Raw genomic sequence first — 25,237 nt, 5'->3', positions numbered from 1 at the left:
CAACTACCCATATCGAAAAGAACTCCAAACGGCACTTGGCAGAGCCATAAGCTCGGATGAGGCTCTTCTGTGCAGCATCACTCTCACCCTCCTGCTTAGCATCAAATACCACTGATGGCATAGGATGCATAGAAGGTAAAAGTTGAACCGCATTGGTGGTAGTAGGCGGGGCTGGAGGAGATGGGGAGGCTGTGGCAACTGTGGCAGAAGGGACTTTAGCGGCTTGTTCTGCTTGCCATTTGTGGCAATCCTTCTTACCATGCTCTATGATGTGACAGAAAAAACATCTATTTTCTGACTGATACTTCTTTTGCTCCTCTGGAGGAAGATAACCTCCAATAATGCCTGCTTTAGCCTTTTCATGGGGGGTTTTCTTAGACTTAGATTCTTTGTCTTTCTTACCCCCTGAACTGGAGCTATTAGTGTCGTCCTTCTTAGCATCTTTAGAAGATGCGTTACCTTTCCATGGCTGTGCAGTGGATTGCTGCTGCTGGGTTTTGGTACTGGACTGAGATGACTGCTTGGGCTTGCCTCCGTTCATCTTCATTTCTTCATTCTGAGCGAGAGTCAAAGCTCGGTCATATGTACTAGGTTCAAAGTTACGAACGGTGAACCAAATGTTAGGATCCAATCCACGAATGAATTGCTCCATCTTGGCCTGTGCACATAACCCTAATTGCTGTGCTAAAGTAATAACCTTGCCGAAAAACTGAAGCACTGGACATCCGTTCTGTCTGAGTCCATAGAACTCATCTACCAGACCGGTCATGTACTGGGACGAGAGGTCATGGACAAAGGTATCCCAACTGAAAGCTGTCACACCTGTGGTCTGGTCTGTATAGAGATTAGACCAATGCTGCCACCAAGTGACTTCCTCACCAATGAGATAGGGAGCCGCTACGTGGACTCTATCCTGAGGATCTGTGATCCTAGCTAATGGAAAATGAGCAGTAAATTGATGAATAAACTGATTTACTGCTAAATGATCACATTTACCATCATACTTACTAAAATTAGGTTAACTTCGAATGACGGTAGTTGATGCTACGGACTGCTGGGGCTGGTGGCTCCTGAGGCTGGGGATGCTGAAGAGACGTGCTGGTATCTAAGATGAATGGCCTCTTTTTCCCTTTGGTGCTCGAGTAACATACGTTCTCGATCGAGCTCCCGTTGGTGCTCCCGAGCGGCGAGTTCAGCCTGACGCCGGTCTTCGTTGATCCTTCGTTGGGCTTCCTCATAGTCCCGTCTTTCTGCTTTTTCTTGTTGCTTTCTAGCTTCTGGCCTCGTCCTCTCTCCTTTGTTGTTCCATCTGAAAGAAGAGGGAAATGAAGTCGGGTGCTGCTGGAGGCGAAGGAGGACGTGCTGCTGCTGCCTCCAAGAGTTGGAGACGCTCCATGAGCAGCTAGTTTTGAGCTCTAAGAAGAGCTATGGTGTCTGCGGTAGACAGAAGAGCAAGGTCTATTTCGGAGGAGACGTCTTCCGGCCGATGAGTACTCTCCTCTGTAGACATGATGCTGAAGTCGGTGGTCATGCCAGAACGCAATCTAATCATCCAAGGATGCCCTCACGCTAGGATATGGTGTGTGTGTGTGTGTGTGTGTACAAGCTGAATCTGATACCAATGTAATATGCCGCGGAAGTCTTCGTATTGGAGGATCCTGTCACACAAATGCTCACACCATCTTCTGTATCCTGAGTTTCGTGAGTTTAGCAATCCACTTTAATACTTCAAAATTTAGAGAGATATGAGAGAGAGAGGAGATCTGTACACCGTATGGGGTCCCGAATTACCCACTGAAGGGCCCCCTATCCCGTTACCGGGATAGTATTTGCTTTATTATCTTTAAAGAGACTGACGGTGTGACTGACGATAAGCCAAACGCAAGACCTCTGAAGACCAACTGTTGGGCTGAACTGTGCGCTGCTGTAGAAGTACCAAAGACGTCCAATCTCGAGCCTATGCACTCTTCCCAGTGGTATGAGGGAGGGATGCAAAGCTAGGGCTGAGAGAGGGGTTGTTTGGGACTGTTCTAGACTGGATATGAATGCTGTAAATGAATGGGAATGCTGCGTTTTACCTTCACCAAGTGGCTGGAGCAAAACGATGAATGAATGAATGCTGAAAACTGTATGGATGCAGAAAACGCAAGATGGACTGAAGGCTGAATGCTGAACTGCTGCGTTTTACTGATGTAGATGGCTGAATGCTCATGCGTTTGAGGCGCCTAGGGCTGTAGGAGACAAACGCTGAAACGAGATGGCTGAAACAGCAATCGCCTATGCTCCTGGAGCTGAGGATGGTAAGCGCTTGATGGCTCTCTTGCTGAATATGATGAATGACTAAATGATTATGCCAAGCCTCTATTTATATGGATAAGATGTGCCACTTGGCTGGCTACAGAGCTAGCCGACTACACATGTCCAAATAAAATGTCTCAATGATGTATAAAATGCTAAAAATGCCGGGAAAATTACCAGAAAAGTCCTAGATAAATCCTGGATGCTATCTGAGGTTCCTGCAATGGTCTAGATAATATGCATGAATGATGTGCAATATGCAGGATGCTTTCTGATGCAAACCCTAAGGTTTCTACTGACTGTATATTCATGAATGCGTCTCTTTAAGTGGGTTAAGGGACTTATATAGACTGACTGACTGACTATGGCTGAGAATGACCTACATAGCTCGTGCCTGACTTATCCTGGATTGAGGATATACAATGGGGTCACGGGGTACGACAAATATCATCCTGAATGGAACTAATACCGTACAAATGTTGCACTGCTGATGATGAGCCAGTTTGTCACCATGCACTACAGTGTAGAGTGCATGTGACAGTGGATTCTTAATTGTGGTGCTTCCACGCACATGACTCCTTCTCGTGAGTTCTTACAGGATCTTAAACGACAGTCAGGTTGCATATTCATTCGCGACAATTCCACTATACCGATTCATAGTGAGGGCAGGATGGAGATCATTCCCGATGGCAGAGGAGGGAAGCACTCCTCTCGTATTCCTTACGTCCCCGCACTTGGTTTTCATCTATTGTCAGTGCATGAGGTTTGCAAGACTGGCTGCCGGGTAGAGTTTGAGGAGCATTCTATTGCTCTACGGGACAGAGAAACAAGCCACGTTGTTTGAGAAGGCGGAGTGGAGAATGGTATCTACAAACTCTCAGCACTCTCCTCTCTTACAAGCACTCAGATCAGTGACTTGTGGCACTTTCAGTTTGGCCACTTGAATGTGGATGCGCTGCGGCAAGCTTTCCGAGACCAAAAGGTGGATGGCTTCCTAGATGTTGGCAGCACGCAAGGACGTTGTAGTTCATGCATTCGTGGTAAGCAGCACAGGGAATCTTTTCCAACTGTGGATGCGCTGCGGCAAGCTTTCCGGGACCAAAAGGTGGTTGGCTTCCCAGATGTTGGCAGCAGGCAAGGACGTTGTAGTTCATGCATTCGTAGTAAGCAGCACAGGGAATCTTTTCCGAAGCAAGCTTCGAGGCGGGCTTCGAAACCTTTAGAGTTGGTACACACTGACTTGTGTGGACCTATGCAAACCCCATACTTGGGAGGTTCTTTGTATTTTATTCAGCTACTTGATGATTGTAGCAGATTCACATGGGTTTATTTCCTTTCCCAAAAGGACCAAGCTTTTTCTCGGTTCAAGGAGTGGCATGTGATGGTGAAGAAAGAGTCTGGCTTGCAAATAAAGACTCTTAGGGCTAACAAAAGAGGAGAGTTTTCTTCCAGTGCATTCGTGCGGTTTTGTGCGGAACATGGCATCAAGCGGGAGCTGGCCAACACACGTTTGCCTTCAGAGAATGGAGTAGTTGAGCGTAGGAACCGGACCGTGGTGGAGATGCGGAGGACGATGCTGGAGCATCGTGATCTTCCTGGTGGCTACGGCAATCCATATCCTCAACCGATCTTCGACAACTTCAATACAAACCATGACTCCCTTTGAGGCTTATTTTGGCAAGAAACCAAATGCCTCCCATTTCCGTGTGTTTGGGAGTGATCCCTATGTTCACATTCCAAAGAAGCAGAGGGGGAAGCTTGACTCAAAGTCCCAAAAGCTTGTCTTTGTGGGATATAACTCTCTTTCCAATGGATATAGGTTGTATGACCCGGAGCGAAACGAGATTGTCGTCAACAGAGACGTTTTTGATGAGCATGTTCCAGCTTCCACTGTTAATGAGCCGCCACTTCTTGGAGACCTAGATGAGTCTGACGATGATTCCCAGTCGATTGTTCCAACTGGACAGCCTCAGTCAGTTGAGGAGGTTGAGTCCGCGGCTGGAGATGATCCCCCGCAGCAGCAGGAGGCTCCGCATTCTGTTAGAGTACCCAGGTGGTTGTTAGACACTCTTCGGGAGCCAGGTGTTACGAAGCTTCCCTCCAAGTAGACGACAGAGGACGGACCTCGAAGATCGCATAGAGTTCGTGACAAAAGTCATTCAACAGAGCTCTTACAGATAAACTATGCTTTGATGTCTCGTATCATGCGGGACAAAGAGCCCACTTCCGAAAAGGAAGCCCTTTCACAAGATACTTGGAGAAAAGCCATGCAGGTGGAACTGGATGCCATAGAGAAGAATAAAACTTGGGAGTTGGTTCCGAGGCCGTCAAAACGGTTAATCATTGGTGTCAAGTGGGTCTTTAAGACCAAGTATATGTCAGATGGATCGGTGGACAAACACAAAGCCAAACTTGTGGCTAAGGGTTATGCTCTGCAACCTAGCATCGCCTATGAGGATACCTTTGCACCGACAGCGAGGATGACCACAATTCGGACATTTCTTGCCCTTGCCTCTTCTCAACAGTGGCCCGTGTATCAGATGGATGTTAAATCCGCGTTCCTTAATGGTGACTTGCAGAAGGAGCTGTATGTTCAGCAGCCTCCAGACTTTGAGGTTCCAAGATCAAAGGAAATGGTTTACAAGTTGCGAAAGGCCTTGTATGGTCTTAAGCAAGCTCCCATGGCTTGGAATCAGAAGATTGATTCCTTCTTTCTACGGACTAGATTTCAAAGATCAATTGCAAATCCTAGCTTATATCTCTTTCGGGAACGCGGTTTGGTCACGTTGATCATCCTTTATGTGGATGACTCATTCTCAAAAGTGGTCATGTGGAGCACATTGCAGTGACAAAGGTTGCCTTGTCAAAGGAGTTTGAGATGACTGACTTAGGCTTACTCCACTTCTTCTTGGGATTGGAGATCTAGCAAATCCAGAGAGGGTTCTTTGTCTCTCAACAGCGGTATGTCCATGAGTTGCTTGAGGCCTTTGGGATGGAGAACTACAAGCCTATCACCTCACTGATGGACCCGAACACGAAGCTTACTGTGAATGATCCTTGTGAGCCAGTTGATGCCACTTTGTACCGAAAGCTGGTTGGTTTACTGAATGCCAAATTGGACTTGGGCTTTCCTGTGGGGCTGTTGACCTCGTTCATGCAAACGCCTTTGAAGTCTCATTGGGAGGCAAGATTGCGGATCTTGCGGTATCTGCAAGGTACGAAGGATCTTGGACTCTTCTACGACACCGGAGGTGAAACGAAGGACCAAGTCCGACTCCAAGGTTGGAGTGACTCAGAATGGGGAGGAGATCCAGACACGAATAGATCTACAACACGCTACAGTGTTACCCTCCGCTCAAAAGCTGTTTCATGGAGCAACAAGAGAGAGCCAACTATTGCCTTGTCGTCTACAGAGGCAGAGTACCGGGCTGCTTGTGGTGCTACTTGCGAGGTTGTGTGGCTGCGGAGATTGCTTGGCGAGATTGGGTTTCCACAAAAGGATCCCACGGTCATCCAGTGCGATAACCAGAGCTGTATTGCTATTGCTCGGAACCCAGTCTTCCATGCCCGGACCAAGCACATATAGATACAATATCACTTTGTTCGTGAGAAGATCTTGGCTGGTGACATCTTGCTTCTTTATTGTTCAACAAAGGACAATGCGGCAGACCTCTTCACAAAGTCTCTACCTCAGGCTATGCTCCGACGACACTCCAGCTCACTAGGGTTGGTTCCACATCCAGGAGCTAAGAGGGGGCGTTAGTAGTCATCTCCTGTCTATACATTACACCAGGGCCTCTGTTGTGGGTGTGCCCACCCAGTTTTGGTGTTTTCCCATTTTTCCTCACTCTCCATGTATTTTTCCCATTTTTGTGAGGTGTGGTTGGGCTATCAACTGATTCAGTTAATGGCAGACTAGATTGATTTGCTACCCGACTCCTTTTGGTGACCTGGCCGACTGTTGGTCACCTAGCCAATTGGAATATAGCAGGTCATGAGCACACCTAGTGCTGGTCGTGAGCATATGCTGGTGTCAGCCTGTTTTAGACTAGCCGACTAGCAACCTGGGGCCCCTTGCCCCCCACACTCTCTGTTGTGTATTCCGGGATTTTCTTATGTGAATATAGCAGAGTTACACAGCTTCTCTCTCTCTCTCTCTCTCTCTCTCTCTCTCTCTCTCTCTCTCTCTCTCTCTCTCTCTCTCTCTCTCTCTCTCTCTCATCTGTGTTTTGCTCTCTACGGCAGTTGTCTTCATTTCCGCGATGCATTCTGACAAAAACAGGCGCACAAGAACGTCGGCCAACTCGGATGGTGCACACCTAGTCGAACAGGTCATCGACTGCCCATACATGTGAACACGTCGATATTATGGTTTGTCATGGGTATTTATAATAATAGGCGGACATGAATAAAGTTGGTCGACCAACGATAGTGATGCATCTATATATACCTAGATGAATCCAAGAACATGCCCAAATTCACCTTGTGAGAAAGTGCAATTTATAACCTCATGGTAGAAAGTGCAACTTATAACCTCATGGTAGTGCCCATAGCAAAATCATCATAACCATCTGCAAACCCTGAGCGCTAGTCTTGCACAAGAGCATTTCTATACTTGGGTGGGCTGCCCAGGAGAACGTCAACAAACTGGTTGTGATTTGACAACTTCATTCGCAGTCATCTTTTGTACTAGAGATTTAGTTGTAACACTTTCATTTTGTACATAATACAAACAATAGTTTAGGGCTCTTATGTGTGATGTATGTATTTATTCCGCTACCATTTCTCTAAACCCTAGCACATAGGCACAAGTGTTCTACAGCAGAGACATCGCCAAGCTATCTAACTTCAGCACTTACGAGCTGATGTAGCACATGAGGTCGATGTTCAACGGGCTACTCTAGCACATGGAGCCAAGGCTATCCGTCGTGCCAAGGAGGACCAAGAATCGGACAGTAGTTGTTACATACCTCGTACTAATCTTTAGGATTAGTGGTCTAATTGATCAAGGTTAGGGGAGCCCTGGCCCCTAGGACTAGAGGAAGCAGGCTGATACATGCGACTAAGGCTTGTGGTTAATAATGCAAAGTATACTCACTATTTGTGACTGGACAGTTATTTATAGCAACACTAGCCAATATATAAGTGAGACTTGGGTTAATATTGTTCACAGAGAGTTATTCACTCTGTGGTCTATGATGGACCAAGAATCAAGATTACTGTCGAGAACATGATTAGATTTAACGGATCACAAACAGTCAAGCCGACGGCCTCAGCGGGTAGGTGTTGGTGGTATGCTTGGTACTATTAAAACATGAGCCTTAGCCACCTGTATTAGCCTACTTCCTCTATTCCCAGGACCCTACTGGTTTAAACCACTACTAAAGATTAGTACTAAGCAGTCCGGTACGATTGGGCAGTACTCAAGCAACGGGTGGAGCAAGCCAACCCCTAATTGAGACCCAAAATGGCCTTATAAATAAAACAAACGTCTCCTCACTTATTCATCATCAAATATTCAGCCTTCAACAACATTGCGAACACAAGCCCACATGCGCACCTGAAGTTGAGAACCAACAGGAGTCTGCCAATAATTGAGGAACATACACATTTGTCAACTTGGACACCTCTATTGTATCGTTTATCATTTTGTACTTTCAAACAGCATTGTACATATTTTCTTGTATAATAAGGCTCGGGTTCTCAAGAATTATACCAAAATTGGCATAAATACTTGTGTGTGATTGTGTATATTCAACTCTTCTGTTTCTCCTTTCTCTCTTCATTCTCATAGCACCAATACGTCTAATGGATTCCAGGGCTCTATCCTCTCCTCCTCCACCGGCATGGTGGTCCTCATCCTCTTGAAATCCAGCCATGTCCACCCATTTGAGTCTCCCTCAGGTACAAAAACTAGTATCATCCATTGATCCATTCTCAAGACATTGAATGAGATGTTAGCAATTGCAATCAATGAAATAATCCTCTACTTCAATCTCAGCAACCCTTTGCCTCTCTCTGATCCAAGATTGTGAAAACAAATGAGAGTAGATGGTGCGCCACCTGGAAGGTTATGCAATAAGCATAGGAGAATCATCTGTACCTGCATAATCATAAGTCATGGCTAGGTGTTGTAACCGATGCATCACTGGCTACATCATGCCCTTGTGTAGGCAAAAGATTGCACAACACATCATCTTCAAACAATGGTCTACCAATACTTTTACCCTTGTCGGACTCTTTTGAGTTCTCCAAGATAATTGCACAATGCATCAGCCGAATGCCTATGGTATCATCCACCAATGTCCTTACCACCAAGCTTGGACATGTGACCATCACTCATAAAATGGAGCTCAAATTACAATGCCAGCATTGTCAATACCATGTCCAACAGCCAGATATGAAGTGGTGCACAATGGTGTGGGCAGCCTAGTAGGAAATGAAAAAATAAGTGCCATGGGAGAAAATTGCCCCCAAAAAAAAAAACCTCAAAAACTTGGAGAAATTGGAAAATTTAGGGCAATTGGGAAATGTGGAAATTGAAAAAATGCAGACAATAGGAAACATGGGAAATTTGAGAGAGTTATGGCAATTTAGAAAAAAAATAGCAGAGCATTTAGGGAAAATGTTAAAATTATGGCAAGCCCCCCCACCCCCACCTTCCCACATTTTTTTAATTGGCCTAGTTTGCTCAAATTTGTTCTTTTTAGCCTAAATTTCCACTTGTATTAGATTTCCCACGTTGCCCCAATTACCATAAAATTTTCCATTTTCCACAATTTCCAATTTCTCTTTTAAAAAAAATCCTTAATTCCCTAAAGGGAGAAAGAAAGAAAGTTATATTAACGTCTACGAAAGACCCCAAGGACCTATGAGACCAAAAGTAATACAATGGTACCATGGATATACTAAGCCATGGAAAACTGAAAGAAAAGGTAAAATGAAAACATCTGACAGTACATGCGATCAACAGATGATCCTCTGTAGAGTGAGATATGTTGTGACCAGATAATGTCGATACCTGCCTCGGCCAGAACCGATATGATGGTGGAGTGAATGTCAAGCCTTTGTGATGCGAGCATGACATGTCGGCGGAGAACCTCACGAATCCGCCTCTGTGTGGTAGAGGGTCGTGATGCTTTGGATCGGGGACGTCTAGCTCGCATAATGGATCGAGCTCTCTCACTAAGAACTCCTCTGGGGCGTGGAGCTGGAGCGTGGGTACGGGTGGTGGGCTCCGATGTCATAGTAGAGGAACTGTTGTGGGTAGTAGATTCCGATGTGGATGTATGTACCACAAAGAAATCTGTGATGGCTCTCTGTGAGGTGTCCTGTCGGAGCCGAGGCTGTCTCTCAGCATGCTGCCTCAACACTACATCCCTGTGTCGCCTGAGCTCCATCAAGTACAAGCCCAAGCACCTCTAATCCTCACATTGCATTACCCATATGAGTGGCCCGAATCCCTCTCGGAAGAGGCAATGGAATCTTCCCCGTATCTCATAGTAAGCCGGGCAACTGAGGATATAATGGGCTTCATCCTCTACTGCTCCTATGATGCATATTGTGCATGTCCTCTCCTCATGTGGGATATCCTCAGCTCTACCAGTCTCTACTTTGAGGCGGTGGGAGGATACCTTGAGCTGGCTGATCGTGATACGCATAGCATGTGACATGTGGGATCTCAAAGAATCCATCCTCAGAGAGTCTCAAGAAGTGATCTCTGTAGAAATCACACTTCTTACCACTCTTTGACAGAGACACCCATATCTGGTGTATGTGTAGCCCAAGTAGATCTAACCAGATGATCCGGTTGATCTCCTGACGTGAGAGATCAAGGTATGGGGAATCTAGGCTATACTGAAACCGGGAGAGACGGTCCATCTGTATGCCGTGTGCATGAAACCACTCGACTACCTCAGAGTACCATGCATGTGTCGGTAATGGTGGTGGCCGTCGCTGAGGAGGAGGGCAGTCCAGCTCATTCAATCGCTCCCTCTTCCTCTCGCCATATAATTGCATAGAGGACTCTAGTGCTAGTCGTGGGAGGCGATCTCTATCAAGTGTGTATACATGCTGAATATAAGTGACAGTCTGAAAAAGGGCATCTGTAACCAGTGGGGCCACACCAAACTCTGCGTGTAGAATGTCATGTGAGAAGGCGGAGTGGAGAACGGTATCTACAAACTCTCAGCACTCTCCTCTCTTACAGGCACTTTCGGTTTGGCCACTTGATTGTGGATGCGTTGCGGCAAGCTTTCCGAGACCAAAAGGTGGTTGGCTTCCCAAATGTTGGCAAGCAGGCAAGGACATTGTAGTTCATGCATTCGTGGTAAGCAGCACAAGGAATCTTTTCCGAAGCAAGCTTCGAGGCGGGCTTCGAAACCTTTAGAGTTGATACACACTGACTTGTGTGGACCTATGCAGACCCCATCCTTGGGAGGTTCTTTGTATTTTATGCTGCTACTTGATAATTGTAACAGATTCACATGGGTTTATTTCCTTTCCCAGAAGGACCAAGCTTTTGCTCAGTTCAAGGAGTATCATGTGATGGTGGAGAAAGAGTCTGGCTTGCACATAAAAGACTCTTAGGGCTGACAAAGGAGGAGAGTTTTCTTCCAATGCATTCGTGCGGTTTTGTGCGGAACATGGCATCAAGCGGGAGTTGGCCAATACAGATTCGCCTTCAGAGAATGGAGTAGTTGAGCGTAAGAACATGACTGTGGTGGAGATGGCGAGGACGATGCTGCAGCATCGTGATCTTCCTCGTCCACTTTGGGGAGAGGTTGTGGCTACAGCTTGTTGGAGGAGAATGACTCAAACACAAGAGCTTGCAGCCAAGGAAGTGCAGAGGAGATAGAGAAGAGTGAGAGAGAGAGAGAGAACTCACACAATGCTCAAGAATATCTTGATTGTCTTATTGAGGCTCAAGGGAGACCTCGTATTTATAGTGATACAAGGGTAAAGTTAGGGTTAGGTCTTATATGGGCGGGCGCCCAACTTATGGGGCGCCCGGCGGACCAAATACAAAGAATGCCTTTACAAGGCCCAAATGAGGGCCAAATGTACAAGTAAATATATGGCCGCGAAGCTCTCGACAAGAGCTACGCGATGATCAAGGTCCGGAGGCGAAACTGGGACTTTATACCCAACAACCTCCCACTTAAAGGGCCAGTGAAGCTCCTCTAAGTGAAGCTATGTAACTCCCACCCGCTGTAGACACATATCAAGCTGTGCTTTTGGCAAACTTTTGGTGAGAGCATTTGCAGGGTTCTCATGGGTGCCAATCTTGACCAAACTGACCAAACCATCATCTAGCACCTGTCTGATGAAGTGGTACCGTACATCAATGTGTTTGGTACGAGCATGAAACATGGCATTCTTAGCCAGGTATATGGCACTCTGGCTATCACAACCAAGGACCGGAGCCCTCTCTGGCAATCCAAACTCTGTGACAAGGCGTGCTAACCAAATGGCTTCCTTAGAAGCCTCTGTGACGGAGATGTACTCGGCCTCAGTAGTAGAAAGTGCTACTATCCTCTGGAGTCTAGAGCACCAAGAAACAGCACCACCTGCAAGAGTATAGATGTACCCACTAGTAGACTTGCGGGTATCAGAATCACCTGCCATGTCTGAATCACAATAACCCTGCACCTCAAGTGGACCTTTACCATACATAAGGCATTTCTTCTGTGTCCCCTTCAAGTACCTCAATATAGACTTTATAGCATCCCAATGTGCTTTGCCTGGGTTGGACATAAAACGACTGACTACTCCCACTGAATGAGCAATGTCTGGCCGTGTAGCAACCATAGCATACATAAGAGATCCACAAGCAGAAGCATAAGGGATCCCACGCATAGTACTGGCTGCATCATCATCTTTTGGGCAATCATCCTTGGATAGTTTAACATAGGGCTGCAATGGAGCACCCAAAGGCTTAGAATCAGCCATGTTAAATCTATCAAGGACTTTCTGGATATACTTCTCCTGCGTGAGGAAAAGCAACTTCTGTGCTCTGTCCCGTCTAATCCGAAGACCCAAAATATGTTCAGCTGAACCCAAGTCCTTCATAGCAAAAGCTGACTTCAGCTGGTCCTTAAGAGCTTCCAAACGCTCTTATTCTTCCCGGCAAGAAGCATGTCATCAACATACAGCACAAGTATCACTGGGCTGCCATCTGCATCAGTTTTAGTATACAAGCAATGATCTGCATGGCTACGATTAAACTTCTGGTTAAGCATGAAAGCATCAAACTTTTTGTACCATTGCCTCAGGGCTTGTTTCAGCCCATAGAGACTACGCTTCAGCTTACAAACCAGATTTTCTTTGCCAGGAATGACAAAGCCTTCAGGCTGCTTCATATACAGCTCTTCATCTAAATCACCATGTAAGAAAGCTGTCTTTACATCCATCTGATACAGTTCTAAATCCAAAACAGCAGTGAGAGCAAACAAAACACGAAGGGTGGTCATTTTGACCACAGGAGAGAAGACCTCCTGAAAATCAATCCCTTCCTTCTGAGCATAGCCCTTAGCAACAAGGCGGGCTTTATACTTAGGCTGGCCGTCAACTGTCTTGACTTTGTACACCCACTTGTTAGGAATAGCCTTCCTTCCTTTGGGCAACTCAACCAAATCCCAAGTGTCATTTGCATGTAGAGACTTAATCTCCTCCTGCATAGCATGCTCCCACTTGTTTCGGAGTTCACAAGACTTAGCCTCTTTGAAAGTAAGAGGCTCACCCTCATCTGTAAGCAAAACATGTTGCAAAGAGGGATCAAAACGCTGAGGTTCCCTCCGAAAACGAGTAGACCTCCGTACCCAATGATCATTGGCTGGTTGGGGGTCAATATCGGGAGGAATCATAATTTCAGCATCAAAAGGCTGCGGGTTTTCACGAACAGCCTGATTTTCAGCATATAGGGGTTGCTGCCCTACACCTCCAGGAGCATGAAGCGGCTGTCCAACCTCTTCTGGCTCAAATATCACGGACTCATTATGTTCAGCCCTGTGTGAAGCATCCTGGGGCTCATTTTCAGCATCAATGGGTGGCTGCCCTTGCTGAAATTTGACCTTTTTCTGATCACCATGAGAGGCACAAACATTACGGAGCAGCTTTGCCTCATAAAATACAACATCCCGGCTGCGAACCACTTTGTTGGTTGATGGCAACCACACACGGTAGCCCATCTCACCTTCATCACCGTAGCCAACGAAGGTGCCCTTCTCGGACTTAGCATCAAGCTTGTTCCGGTCTTCCTTGCGGATATGCACATATGCATCACAACCAAAGATGCGTAAGTGGTCATATGAGGACGGTTTGCCAGACCAAACCTCCTCAGGGATTCCACCTTTCAAAGCTGTGTGTGGAGATCGATTGCAAACATGAACTGCAGTTTTCAAGGCTTCTCCCCAAAAATCCTGAGAGAGATTAGCTGTGGACAGCATGCATCGAACTCTTTCACACAGTGTACGATTATACCTTTCAGCCACACCATTTGAAGAGGGGCTATAGGGGGGTGTAAGTTCCCTCTTAATGCCATTATCATCACAAAATTTCTGAAATTTAGTACTAACAAACTCACCCCCATTGTCAGTGCGTAAGCATTTAATCTTCACTCCAGTTTGAGTATGAACAAATGCATAAAACTTTTGAAATGCAGCAAAAGCATCATCCTTAGATTTCAACAAAGTGATCCATACTTTTCGTGAGTGATCATCCACAAAAGACACAAAGTACTTTGAACCACCTTTAGATTTAATGGGCATGCTGCATACGTCAGAGTGGACCAAGTCCAATTTTTCAGCCTTGCGAGAGGCACGAGAGGAGTAAGAACTCCTATTCTGTTTCCCATACAAGCAATCATTACAAAAATCAAGCTTGCTTCCTTTTGCATCAAACTTGTTCAAGGAGGACAAAATGGAGAGACCCTTATGGCTCATGTGGCCAAGTCTCTTATGCCAAAGCTCCATGTGGGAGCGTACCTCTGCAAAAGCAATAAACTTACCAGACAAAGCCTGACCATGAAGGCTATATAATGTTCCTTTCTTGCATCCTTTTGTAATCACCCTTGTGCCTTTGGTCAATTTCCATGTGCCATTTCCAAATATGGCCGTGTATCCCAAGGCATCAAGCTGGCCCACAGACAGGAGACTGGTTTTCAAACCAGGCACATACCTCACATTTGGCAGCACAAACTCACTACCATCCTGCAAAGTCAAATTCACGGTGCCCATACCTTCAATATTGCAAGCATGATCATTCCCCAAGAACACCTTTCCTCGGGAGCCTGCAGTGAAAGTTGCAAAACACTCCTTGATAGGAGTTACATGAAAAGAGGCACCCGTGTCAATAATCCAAGTCTGTGAAAGCACATCAGATTCATACATCAAGGCATGAATAACATCTGGTTCTGTGACATGCAAGTTATGAACATCAAGAGCATTAGCAGAAAAAACACATAGCACATCATCTGAGTCAGACAGTTCCTCTATGACAACACCAGAGGCCACATTGGCCTTGCTCTTGTCCTTTTCGAACTCTTCTGCTTTGCTGGAATTACTCTCTTTTTCCTTCTTTTTGTCATTTGAATGACTGGGTTTCTTCTTCCGGTCTTGCTCCATCTTGTAAAACTTGCAATCTGGCTTCTTGTGGCCTTTACGACCACACTGGTAGCATGTAACATCAGATTGCTGGCCCTTGCTCTTGCTTCTACCCTTTGAATTGGTAGTAGTATTTCCCCGCTTGGTCGTCCTCCCTCGTGAGACATTTGCAGAACCGCTAGTTCCTCCGGATATCTTCATTGAGAATAGCACCCCTGACTCCATCAAAAGTTAGGTTGGGATTTGTCCCAAGTGACACCACAAGTGTTTCCCAAGAGTCAGGCAAAGTAGTGAGCAAAAAGATAGCTTTCAACTTATCATCAAAAGCAGGCAATCCAGAATCCTGCATCTGATTAAGCACCCCTGTGAAAGTAGTAATATGCTCTACTGCATTCTTAGATTCATCAAGTTGCATATTCATGAGTTTCCTGATGAGATGTACCTGGTTCACTGGCGTGGTGATCTCATAGGTGCTTCTCAGCTTCTCCCAGACGGCATAGGCTGTTGTCAGCCCTTTGAGGTCAACAAGAACCTCATCAACAACAGCCATCTGGAGATAGGCAACGGCCTTTCTGTTCAGGATTCCCCATTCATCATCTGTCATAGCAGCGGGTTTGAACTGCTCAAGTGCAGTATCACATTCCCGCAGATAGAGGATATTCTGAATCCTCACCTTCCAAAGATCAAACCCAGTGCCTGCAAACTTCTTAATCTCTAGTAGACCCTTAAGATCACTTGTAGATGCCATGACTTATCAAACTGACACTTCAGAAAGTAAGCAATAGCAAGATGTTATGTACCAGATATGGATTGAATGTAGGATGCTCGTAGATTGATGAAACAACTTCAAGTGAAGGAGACGGCGGAAGAGTATCACCGGATGTCGATGTAAACCCGAGGGGCAGTATGTTGCTGTCTTTTGGGGGTTGCTCGTAGATCCTGTCTGCTGGAGGCAACGTCGGCTGCTGCTAGTGGCCGTGGGGCTGCTGGCTGCAGCCCGGACTGCTTGCTGGTGGCCTTGGGGCTGCTGGCTGCAGCGTTGGCTGCTGCTGGTGGTCGTGGGGCTGCTGGCTGCAGCCCTAGCTGCTGCTGGTGGTCGTGGGGCTGCTGGCTGCAGCCCTAGCTGCTGCTGGTGGCAGCCGTACAGCAAGGAGAGAACAAGGCAGCAAACGCTGCTGATTGCAGCAGCGCAGCAGCAGAAACGCAGCAAAGGGGGCAGCAAGGGAGAGGAAAACGCAGCAGAAGGGCAGCAGGGGTGGAGCAGAAAACGCAGGAGAAGGGAAGAGCAAGAAAAAACCACAAAAGAGGCTCCTGCGTTAAAAAGAAAAGAGCAGCACTCTAAAAAAAAAAACGCACCAGATTGATGATAGAAGGGAGGTGTTTGACGCGAAAAACGCAGACGATCCCGTAGTCAAGTGGTGGAAGACACCTCTAACTCCATAGCTTCTGCATACAGCTTCCCTCCATAGCTCTGATACCAGTTGTTGGAGGAGAATGACTCAAACACAAGAGCTTGCAGCCAAGGAAGTGCAGAGGAGATAGAGAAGAGTGAGAGAGAGAGAGAGAGAACTCACACAATGCTCAAGAATATCTTGATTGTCTTATTGAGGCTCAAGGGAGACCTCGTATTTATAGTGATACAAGGGTAAAGTTAGGGTTAGGTCTTATATGGGCGGGCGCCCAACTTATGGGGCGCCCGGCGGACCAAATACAAAGAATGCCTTTACAAGGCCCAAATGAGGGCCAAATGTACAAGTAAATATATGGCCGCGAAGCTCTCGACAAGAGCTACGTGATGATCAAGGTCCGGAGGCGAAACTGGGACTTTATACCCAACACAGCTGTCCATATCCTCAACCGTTCTCCAACGACTTCAGTACCGAACATGACTCCCTTTGAGGCGTAGTTTGGCACGAAAGCAGATGTCTCCCATTTCCGTGTGTTTGGGAGTGATGCATATGTTCGCATTCCAAAGAATCAAAAAGGGCAGCTTGACTCAAAGTCCCAAAAGCTTGTCTTTGTGGGATATAACTCTCTTTCCAAGGGATACAAGTTGTATGATCCAGAGAAGAATGAGGTCGTCGTCAACACGGATGTGATTTTTGATGAGCATGTTCCCGTTTCCACTGTTGATGAGCCGCCACTTCTTGGAGACCCAGATGATAATGATGAGGATTCCCAGTGGATTGTTCTAGCTGGACATCCTCAATCAGTTGAGGCGGTTAAGCCCGCAGCTGGAGATGAGGCCCCACAACAACAGGAGGCTCTGCATTCTATTCAAGTACCCAGGTGGTTGGTAGACACCCTTCGGGAGTCAGGTGTTATGGAGCTTCCCTCCGAATGGACCACAGAGGACGGACCTCAAAGATCGCATAGAGTTCGTGACAAAAGTCATTCAACGGAGCTCTTACAGGTAAACTATGCTTTGATGTCTCGTATCATGCCGGACAAAGAGTCCACTTCCGTCAAGAAAGCCCTTGCACAGGATACTTGGAGGAAAGCCATGCAAGTGGAACTCGATGCCATAGAGAAGAATAAAACTTGGGAGTTGGTTCTAAGGCCGTCGAAACGATCTGTCATTGGTGTCAAGTGGGTCTTTAAGACCAAGTATACGTCAGATGGGTCGGTGGACACACACAAAGCCAGACTTGTGGCTAAGGGTTATGCTCAGCGGCCTGGCATCGACTAGGAGGATGACCACAATCCGGACCATTCTTGCCCTCGCTTCTTCTCAACGATGGCCCATATTTCAGATGGATGTGAAATCTCCGTTCCTTAACGATGACCTGCAGGAGGAGGTGCAAGTTGAGCAACCTCCAAGCTTTGAGGTACTAGGATCGAAGGGGATAGTTTACAGGTTGCGGAAGGCCTTGTATGGTCTTAAGTAGGCTTTGTCAAAATATGCAGTGGAGATGATGACAAAATCTGAGAAAACAAGAGCAAGTGCACATCAGAAAAAACCAGCAAACGAGAGGGGGGGAGAGAGAGAGAGAGAGAGAGAGAGAGAGAGAGAGAGAGAGAGGCATGTAACTCTACTATATACACAAGAAAATCCCGAAACAAGATACAAAGAAGTGGGGGGCCATGGGGCCATTTTATATGGCCCCATATGTGCAGTCAGCCTGTATAAGGGGCAGCCAACCGCTTGTGCAGACACCTGACCAGCCTCAGCTCTAGTCGGCCAGCCCTGGTTGGACAGCCCTCACACGTGTGGAGTCGGCCAGCAAAACAGATGTAGCCGACATGCACAAGGCAACCTCCCATAGCAAAAAAATAGGAAAAAATTAGAGAAAAATATGGAGAGTGGGAAAAAATGAGAAAACACCTAATCCGGGCAGGCACACCCACAACAGAGGCCCTGGTGTATATGTTTAGACAAGAGATGACTTCTAACACCCCCTCTCAGCTCCTGGATGTGGAACCAACCCCAGGGAGCTGGAGTGCCGTCGGAGCAACGCCTGAGATAGCGACTTCGTGAAGAGGTCCACCGCATTGTCCTCCATCGAATAGAACTCTAGCAAGATGTCATCAGCAACGATCTTTTCACGAACAAAATGCCTCTGGATGACTGTGGGTTCCACCAGTGGTGGAAGCCCAATCCTACCAAGTAACCTCTGCAACCTCACCACTTCACAAGCAGCCCGGTACTCTACCTCTGTCGACGACAAGGCAAGAGATAGCTGACTGTTACTACTCCTGAGCCGAGGGTAAAATTGTAACCTGAAGTAGATCTCCTCGTGTCTGGATCTCCTCCCCCATCTGAGTCACTCCATCCATCAATCCCCCTCCTCTGTAAAAGAGTCCAAGATCCTTCGCGTGTTGCAGTAACCACAAGATACGCAATCCTGCCTCCCAAAGAGTCCTCTGCAAACATGAGCTCAACATCCTCATCAAGAAGCTCCCGTCCAATCTGGTATGCATCAAACAAATCAATGAACCATTCAGCTTCCGAGTTGAGGAGGCATCATACTGCTCACAAGGATCAACACCTATTACGGTGGGATGCCAAGTCCTGGAAACCTGCTGAAGACCACTCAAGGCCTTCGGAAACCTATAAACCACACCCTCTAAATCCGGAACCACAAAGCCTGGAGAATGTGCAACATCTACCTCCTTCTGCAAGTAATCAACTGTTACCTTCCTGGCTTTCCAATAGGTCCCTGTGGAAAGAACTTCCTCATCTACAAAAGTTTCTTTGTCTCGAATACTACGAGACATCAGAGCATAAGTTCCCTATAAAGTTTCCTTTGACTGACGAACACAAGAACTACCAACATCTGTACTGGAAAGTTCTTGCCAACTGCTGCCATCATCTGGTAAGCTATCCTCCATCTGGTCCCGGAAAGCCCGCACCTGTAGCGTATCCACACTTAAGTGGCCATTACCAGACTACCATTCATCACAAAACTAAGGACCTGGGAGAGAGAACTCCATTCTCCACTCCGCCTTCCCAAACTACCTGGCCTGTTGCTTTGTCTCGAAGAGCAACAAAATGCTCATCAAACTCCACCCGTACGCCAGTCTTGCGAACCTGATGCACTAACAATAGATGAAAACAAAGTGATGGAACATACAACACCTGGGAGAAATGCTTCCCCCCTCTGCCATCGGGAACTATCTCCAACCTACCCTCACTGTGAACTGGAATAGTGGATGCATCCCCAGTAAGAATGTGACCAGAATACCTGCAGAGATCCTGTAAATCTGAACAGGAAGGAGTCATGTGCCTAGAAGCACCATTGTCTAGAGTCCACTCCCGAGTATCCGTAGCAGCGAGTCCTCCAACCTCCTCCCTACCCGAAGAAAATGAAACATCGGTGTCCATCACCTCCAGGTGCACAAAGGCTGGAGTCTTCACGGTTGCTAAAGGCTGGAGTCTTCACGGTTGCTGTTGAGGATTCTGCACCCTTGTCGGTGCTCCACTTGGGAAGTCCAATAGTGACCTTTCTCGCCACAATCATTACAAGTCCTCTCTGCCTTTAGTTTCTCGCAGTCTGAGTCAAACATCTTCTCAAAAGACTTCTCTGATGAAGCCTTCCCTTTGCCCTCGTTACGGCCTTTCGATCATTGGCCGGTTAAGGCCTCCGAACCTCCGCCCTATGAAGGGTTCGAGAATCTTCCCTCCTGGTCCAAGACCATGGACACAAGCTCCTCCCACGTGATGGTGCTAAGCCTGCCACTGGTAATCAAAGATGAGTAGAATGCTGATTACTGAGAGGGCAAATGCGACAGTAACATTATGGCCAAATCCTCTTATGATATCTCCTTCCCAGCCTGAAGAACTTCTTGCTGAAGAGCAAGCAGCTTGTTAATGTGCTCCCGCATCGTCAACAACTTTGCAGGATTCATAACCCGCATCTGTACTTCCAAGGAAATCCTCTTCATGGGCGATACCCTGTTATAAAGAGAAGCCAAATGCTGCCATATACCTCTGGCCAGCGTCATATGCTTTTTATGATTGATTACCTGCGGTGTGCAGTTGAGGAAGATGAATGAACGGACCCTCGCATTGACATGATCCCACAACTGTGCTTGTGCCTCACGTTCCTTCCGAATCAAGGGTAACTCCCCTTCCTCTACCTCCGGCCGTGAAACCCCAACAACAATGAAATCAACAAGGTCGTAAGACTCCATAACAGATTCCATCATTACCTTCCATATGCTGTAGTTGTTCCCGTCCAACTGACGGTCCACTGGGAACATGGAGAGTGTCCAGATCTTCACGTGCCTCTCAGCCATCTCAAGTAAATCTGCCATTGCGGGGATGTAATTGAAAAGGGTAAGTGGGTGGGAAAAAAAGAACTTAAATCTACAAGTGGCTGTCAAGTAAATCAACCCGCCTTCCTCTTGCTTCTTCTCTTCCCGAACAGTCCAAAACAATCCACCAATCAGCAACACAACAGTCCTCCTCTTGCTCACACAATTCCCAAGATCTATCAAGAGCCTAGAGCTCTGATACCATGTCAGAATATGCAACGGAGATGATGACAAAATCTGAGAACACAAGAGCAAGTGCACATCAGAAAAAACGTGCATGCAGTCGGCCATGACACAAGAGCAAGTGCAACTGACAACCCATCCACTCCTCCAGATAAATAGGAAGAATATACGGAGAGTGAGGAAAAATGGGAAGACACTAAACCGAGCGAGCACACCAACAACAAAGGCCCTGACATAGTGTACAAACAGGAGATGACTACTAACACCTCCTCTCAGCTCGTGGACGTGGAACCAACCCCAATGAGCTGGAGGGCCACCGGAGCATAGCTTGAGGTAGAGACTTCGTGAAGAGATCCACCGCATTGTCCTCCGTCGAACAATAAAGAAGCAAGATGTCACCAGCCAAGATCTTCTCACGAACAAAGTGATATTGTATCTCTATGTGCTTGGTCTGGGCATGGACGACCGAGTTCTGAGCAATAACGATACAGCTCTGGTTATCACTGGATGACCGTGGACTCCTTCTGTGGAAACCCAATCTCGCCAACCTCCGCAACCACACAACCTCGCAAGCAGCACCACAAGCAGCCCGATACTCTACCTCTGTAGACGACAAGGCAATAGTTGGCTGCCTCTTGCCGCTCCATGAAACAGCTCCTGAGCCGAGGGTAAAATTGTAGCCTGATGTAGATCTCCTTGTGTCTAGATCTCCTCCCCAATCTGAGTCACTCCAACCTTGGAGTTGAACTCGGTCCTTCGTTTTACCTCTAGTGGCGTAGAAGAGTCCAAGATCCTTCGCACCCTGTAGATACCACAAGATCTACAATCCTGCATCCCAATGAGGCTTGAACGGCATCTGCATAAACGAGCTTAACAACCCCACATGAAAGCTCAAGTCCAATCTGGTGTTTAGCAACCAAATCAATGAACCAACCAGCTTTCAGGTCCATCGGTGACGTGATAGGCTGGAGGTAGGAGGAAGATGCCACAAGGAGCAACAAGAAGAAGTTGTAGAGGTTGTGTCACAACCCTGTGTATTTGTACACCATATCCGAACGTTGGGCATGGTGATCAGTGTGCAAGACATTGGTTAAATGTTCACTTGGGAGTCAAAGGTGACCCTAGGAATTAATAAGGTCCCTTTTCATAACCCATGGGGACAAAGGTTTGAGTTACTACCTTTTTTTTGGGATCATGGCCCCTACGCTATTATTGGAGAAAAACCCCTCTTTTGGAGAGAGTCGGGACTCGGGCTGCAGCATACATACATGCATTTTCTCTTGGAAAAGCAGGCTGGACTGCAAAAGTGCTTTTGGCTCGTGGGAAGGCTGGTCGGTCAGCAACACAGGCTTCTCTCTCTCTCTCTCTCTCTCTCTCTCTCCTCTCGTGCTGCAAGGCAGGCAGGCTGGACTGCACGTGGGCTGGACACAGAAGCAGGGCTGAACAGCACGCTCTCTCCCTCTGTGCAACACGCCGGCGGGCTGGACTGTCTCTCTCTCTTTTGGAAGGGGGGGCGGGGAACTGCAGACGGCTGCAAGAGTGCAGCTACACGCACGTGCTCTCTTTTTTTTGAAGGGGGCAAGCAGGCGGGCAGACTGCAGGCAGCGCAGCTTAACAGGCCTCTCTCTCTCTCTCTCTCTCCTTCCTGTGGAGGGCGGCGCACAGCCGAACAGGGCTTTCTTCTCTCCCTCTCTCTCGTGGAAGGCGGTGCGAGACTAAAGGTGGCTGCTGGAGGTGCAGAACCGCAGGAGTACACAGGACTGAACAGGGTGTGAGAGTCTCTCTTTTCACTGGCTCGTGACTATCTCAGAGGTACTCCTCTGGCTCTTTGTGAGAGGAAGGGTTTGGCAGTTTTGAGGGTGGAAACAGGGCAATCCGAGGGATGTTTTTGGACGAGTTTGTGGACTGATGTATGGCTGTGTTGGTTGCGAGTACAGGTAAATTGGCTACGTTGTTCGAGGCCTCTTGAATGTATTTTCTTGGCATATAGGGATGCAGGTTTGTGTATTGGAATTAGCACAAGACTGTGCGGGGCTTCTAAGCTGAGAGTATCAAAGGTGTGAACATATTGGGCATGCTATTACTCTCAGCCATGTTTGGCCATGTTGTACTCAGTTGGACTCTTCCTTGAATGCAAATAAAGAAATACCGAAAGGGGCGCCAAGCTTTGGGGCCAACAGGTGTCGTTGTTTTCTTGTAAAAGCGCTCTAGCTCCCTTTTATATGTTTTCTTTGTTGATTTACAGCTGTGCTAGGGCGATAGTTAGTCTAGCACACTTTGGTTTCTACTAAAGGCCAGTTCCACGCAGCAGATCAAAAGGAAGAAGCACTATGCATCTGCCTCTTCCTATTCTTATTCCACCTGTCTTTAGCTTCCTTTGGGTGTCTTGCTTCTTTTGCTTCCTCTTCCAGTGCCCTAAAGCTTTTGAGGTGGCGGGTTGAAGTCAGAAAGAAATTCAAAGCAGACCCTCCTCCTTGGTGTGTTCACAAGGCAGGCCCTTCCACTCGGAACATCATATGCATCTGCTCTCACCCACCTTCTCTTTGTTTGTAATCATCGCTATCAGTCCTACATAGCTAGTTGAGTATGATTTTGTATCTAGTTCTTGCTGTCTTTTTACGTGAATACTTACCACAATCTCCCTTGCGGTCTCGCCATCGCCTATGAATCACATATTACACCCCAATATGGTACTGGTTGGAGCTAGACAGATCTGTATTGCATTCTTGTATACCCTACGCATATAGGTTGCATACTGAGCCTCTAGCAGTAGTGCTCCATCCATCACACCCCCCCACTAGCTCAGTACTTTCATACTTTATTTCATGTTCATTTTGTCCTTTTTTTCCTAGACATCCAGAAGACATTGATAGTTGTACATTGATTTGTCTCATAGGTCGAGTTCGGCCTCTAGTAGACTGTTAATATAGATTCTCTCTCTCTCTCTCTCTCTCTCTCTCTCTCTCTCTCTCTCTCTCTCTCTCTATATATATATATATATATATATATGTGTGTGTGTGTGTGTGTGTGTGTGTGTGTGTGTTGTGGGGGGGAGCTTGTGGCCTTCACTATTCATAAAATGATACTTAGGGTGGGTTCAAGAAGCCCCACCAAAACCACAGCATGGAAAACATCTCTCGCCATAAAATGCTGAGGTGGCCAGAATCTGAACCCTTACTTTGTTTCAAAGGTTGACGGATGAGCCCAGAATCTGAACCTTCCCTTACCTTGGATGCCTTATGGTAATGAAGCTGCTGAACTTAGCACAAAAAATTCTGATGAAAGTAAACTCACTTGTTCTTCAAAGGAGACCACGCGGGGCTGAATCTGCATCAAAGCATACTGAGCAACATCTTTATGAGCTTCTGGTTCCATCTTTACGAGATCCTGAGCAAAAGTCTGCAGCAACTGGCGGGATGCAACCAGAGGGACATCATCGGACACCACTGCAAACCGCAGCCAATACACGAAAAACATCAAAAATTGTGTAGTTCCGCCTCTCTGTGCATTAAGAGTTTAATGTGTTGAAGCCCTAAGCACCACACTAAGACACAGAGACAGTTCGTGAGGGAATACAGAAGCAAATCCTAATCACTGCATAAAAAAACCCTAACCACTGCAGAAAATTGGTTTAATCGAGCCTACTGTGATCGACGAAGCCCTTAGCATGTGCCACATTGTTGGTGGAGATGATCGAAGAGAGGAGGAGCTTGTACTGCTCGATCTTCTGACGCTGGTCGGAGATAGAAGCAGCAGCTTGCAGAACACTTCTGATGTCCGCGGCCATGGTGGAGGCGTGCATGCGGACAGTCTAAAGACCCCGGCGCCCTCTGTAATTGTTTGTGTATGTATTTTTCAAATTTCACACCAAGAGGGCCCTATTTAACGATACCTCAACTGAAAAGCTTTAGATGAGTTTGTTTTTTCTTACGGTACCATCTCTTGAGTTCTAGGTCTAGATCTTTTCTTCTCAACCCAATATCTCACCTGCAGAACAATCCATCATTAGGGGAAGAACCCTAGTATGTTTGAAGCTTCTCCAGAATCAGGGAAACCTTCAAAGGAGATCTTTTCTCTGCAAGTTCTAAATCAACAAATCCAATTCCAGAGATCTAATTTTATTTACCTTACGTACAGACCAGCACATGCACACACATTTATACATCAACTCTGAATCTTGTAACCCTGTACATGTAGCCCTCAAGAATACAATTTCATTACTGCTAGTCCAGATTCCCCATAAGATGCAAGTTATGATAATGTTAAACACGAGTCCACTTAGTTCATCTCACTGACTACCCACTTCCCAAGTAACCAATCCTCCCAAAAGGTTTGCATGTTTAGACCCTTCTCTATCCACTTACAGACAAGGTTTGGTCAAAGCATGGGGGAATGTT

The 25,237-nt window shown here is 46.8% G+C and overlaps 1 protein-coding gene across 1 annotated transcript in view; it reads right to left on the bottom strand.

Annotated features, from left to right (window-relative positions):
• LOC147628153 (COP9 signalosome complex subunit 4-like) overlaps positions 1-24,707 on the bottom strand; it is a 74,529-nt gene extending 49,822 nt beyond the window's left edge. Inside the window, exons 1-2 of the mRNA XM_086813186.1 lie at positions 24,486-24,707; positions 24,135-24,286 (exon numbers count right to left, since the gene is read on the bottom strand). Coding sequence (XP_086669312.1) covers positions 24,135-24,286; positions 24,486-24,642 — 309 coding nt within the window. The 5' untranslated portion in view covers positions 24,643-24,707. The remainder of the gene's footprint in view (positions 1-24,134; positions 24,287-24,485) is intronic.
• Positions 24,708-25,237: the final 530 nt, after the last annotated feature.

This window comes from Cibotium barometz, chromosome 19 (assembly GCF_041138505.1).
Source record: "Cibotium barometz isolate CiBa-2024 chromosome 19, ASM4113850v1, whole genome shotgun sequence".
Lineage (NCBI taxonomy): Eukaryota > Viridiplantae > Streptophyta > Polypodiopsida > Cyatheales > Cibotiaceae > Cibotium > Cibotium barometz.
Note: the sequence above shows the minus strand (reverse complement) of the source record. Positions and strands in the feature narration are given on the sequence as shown.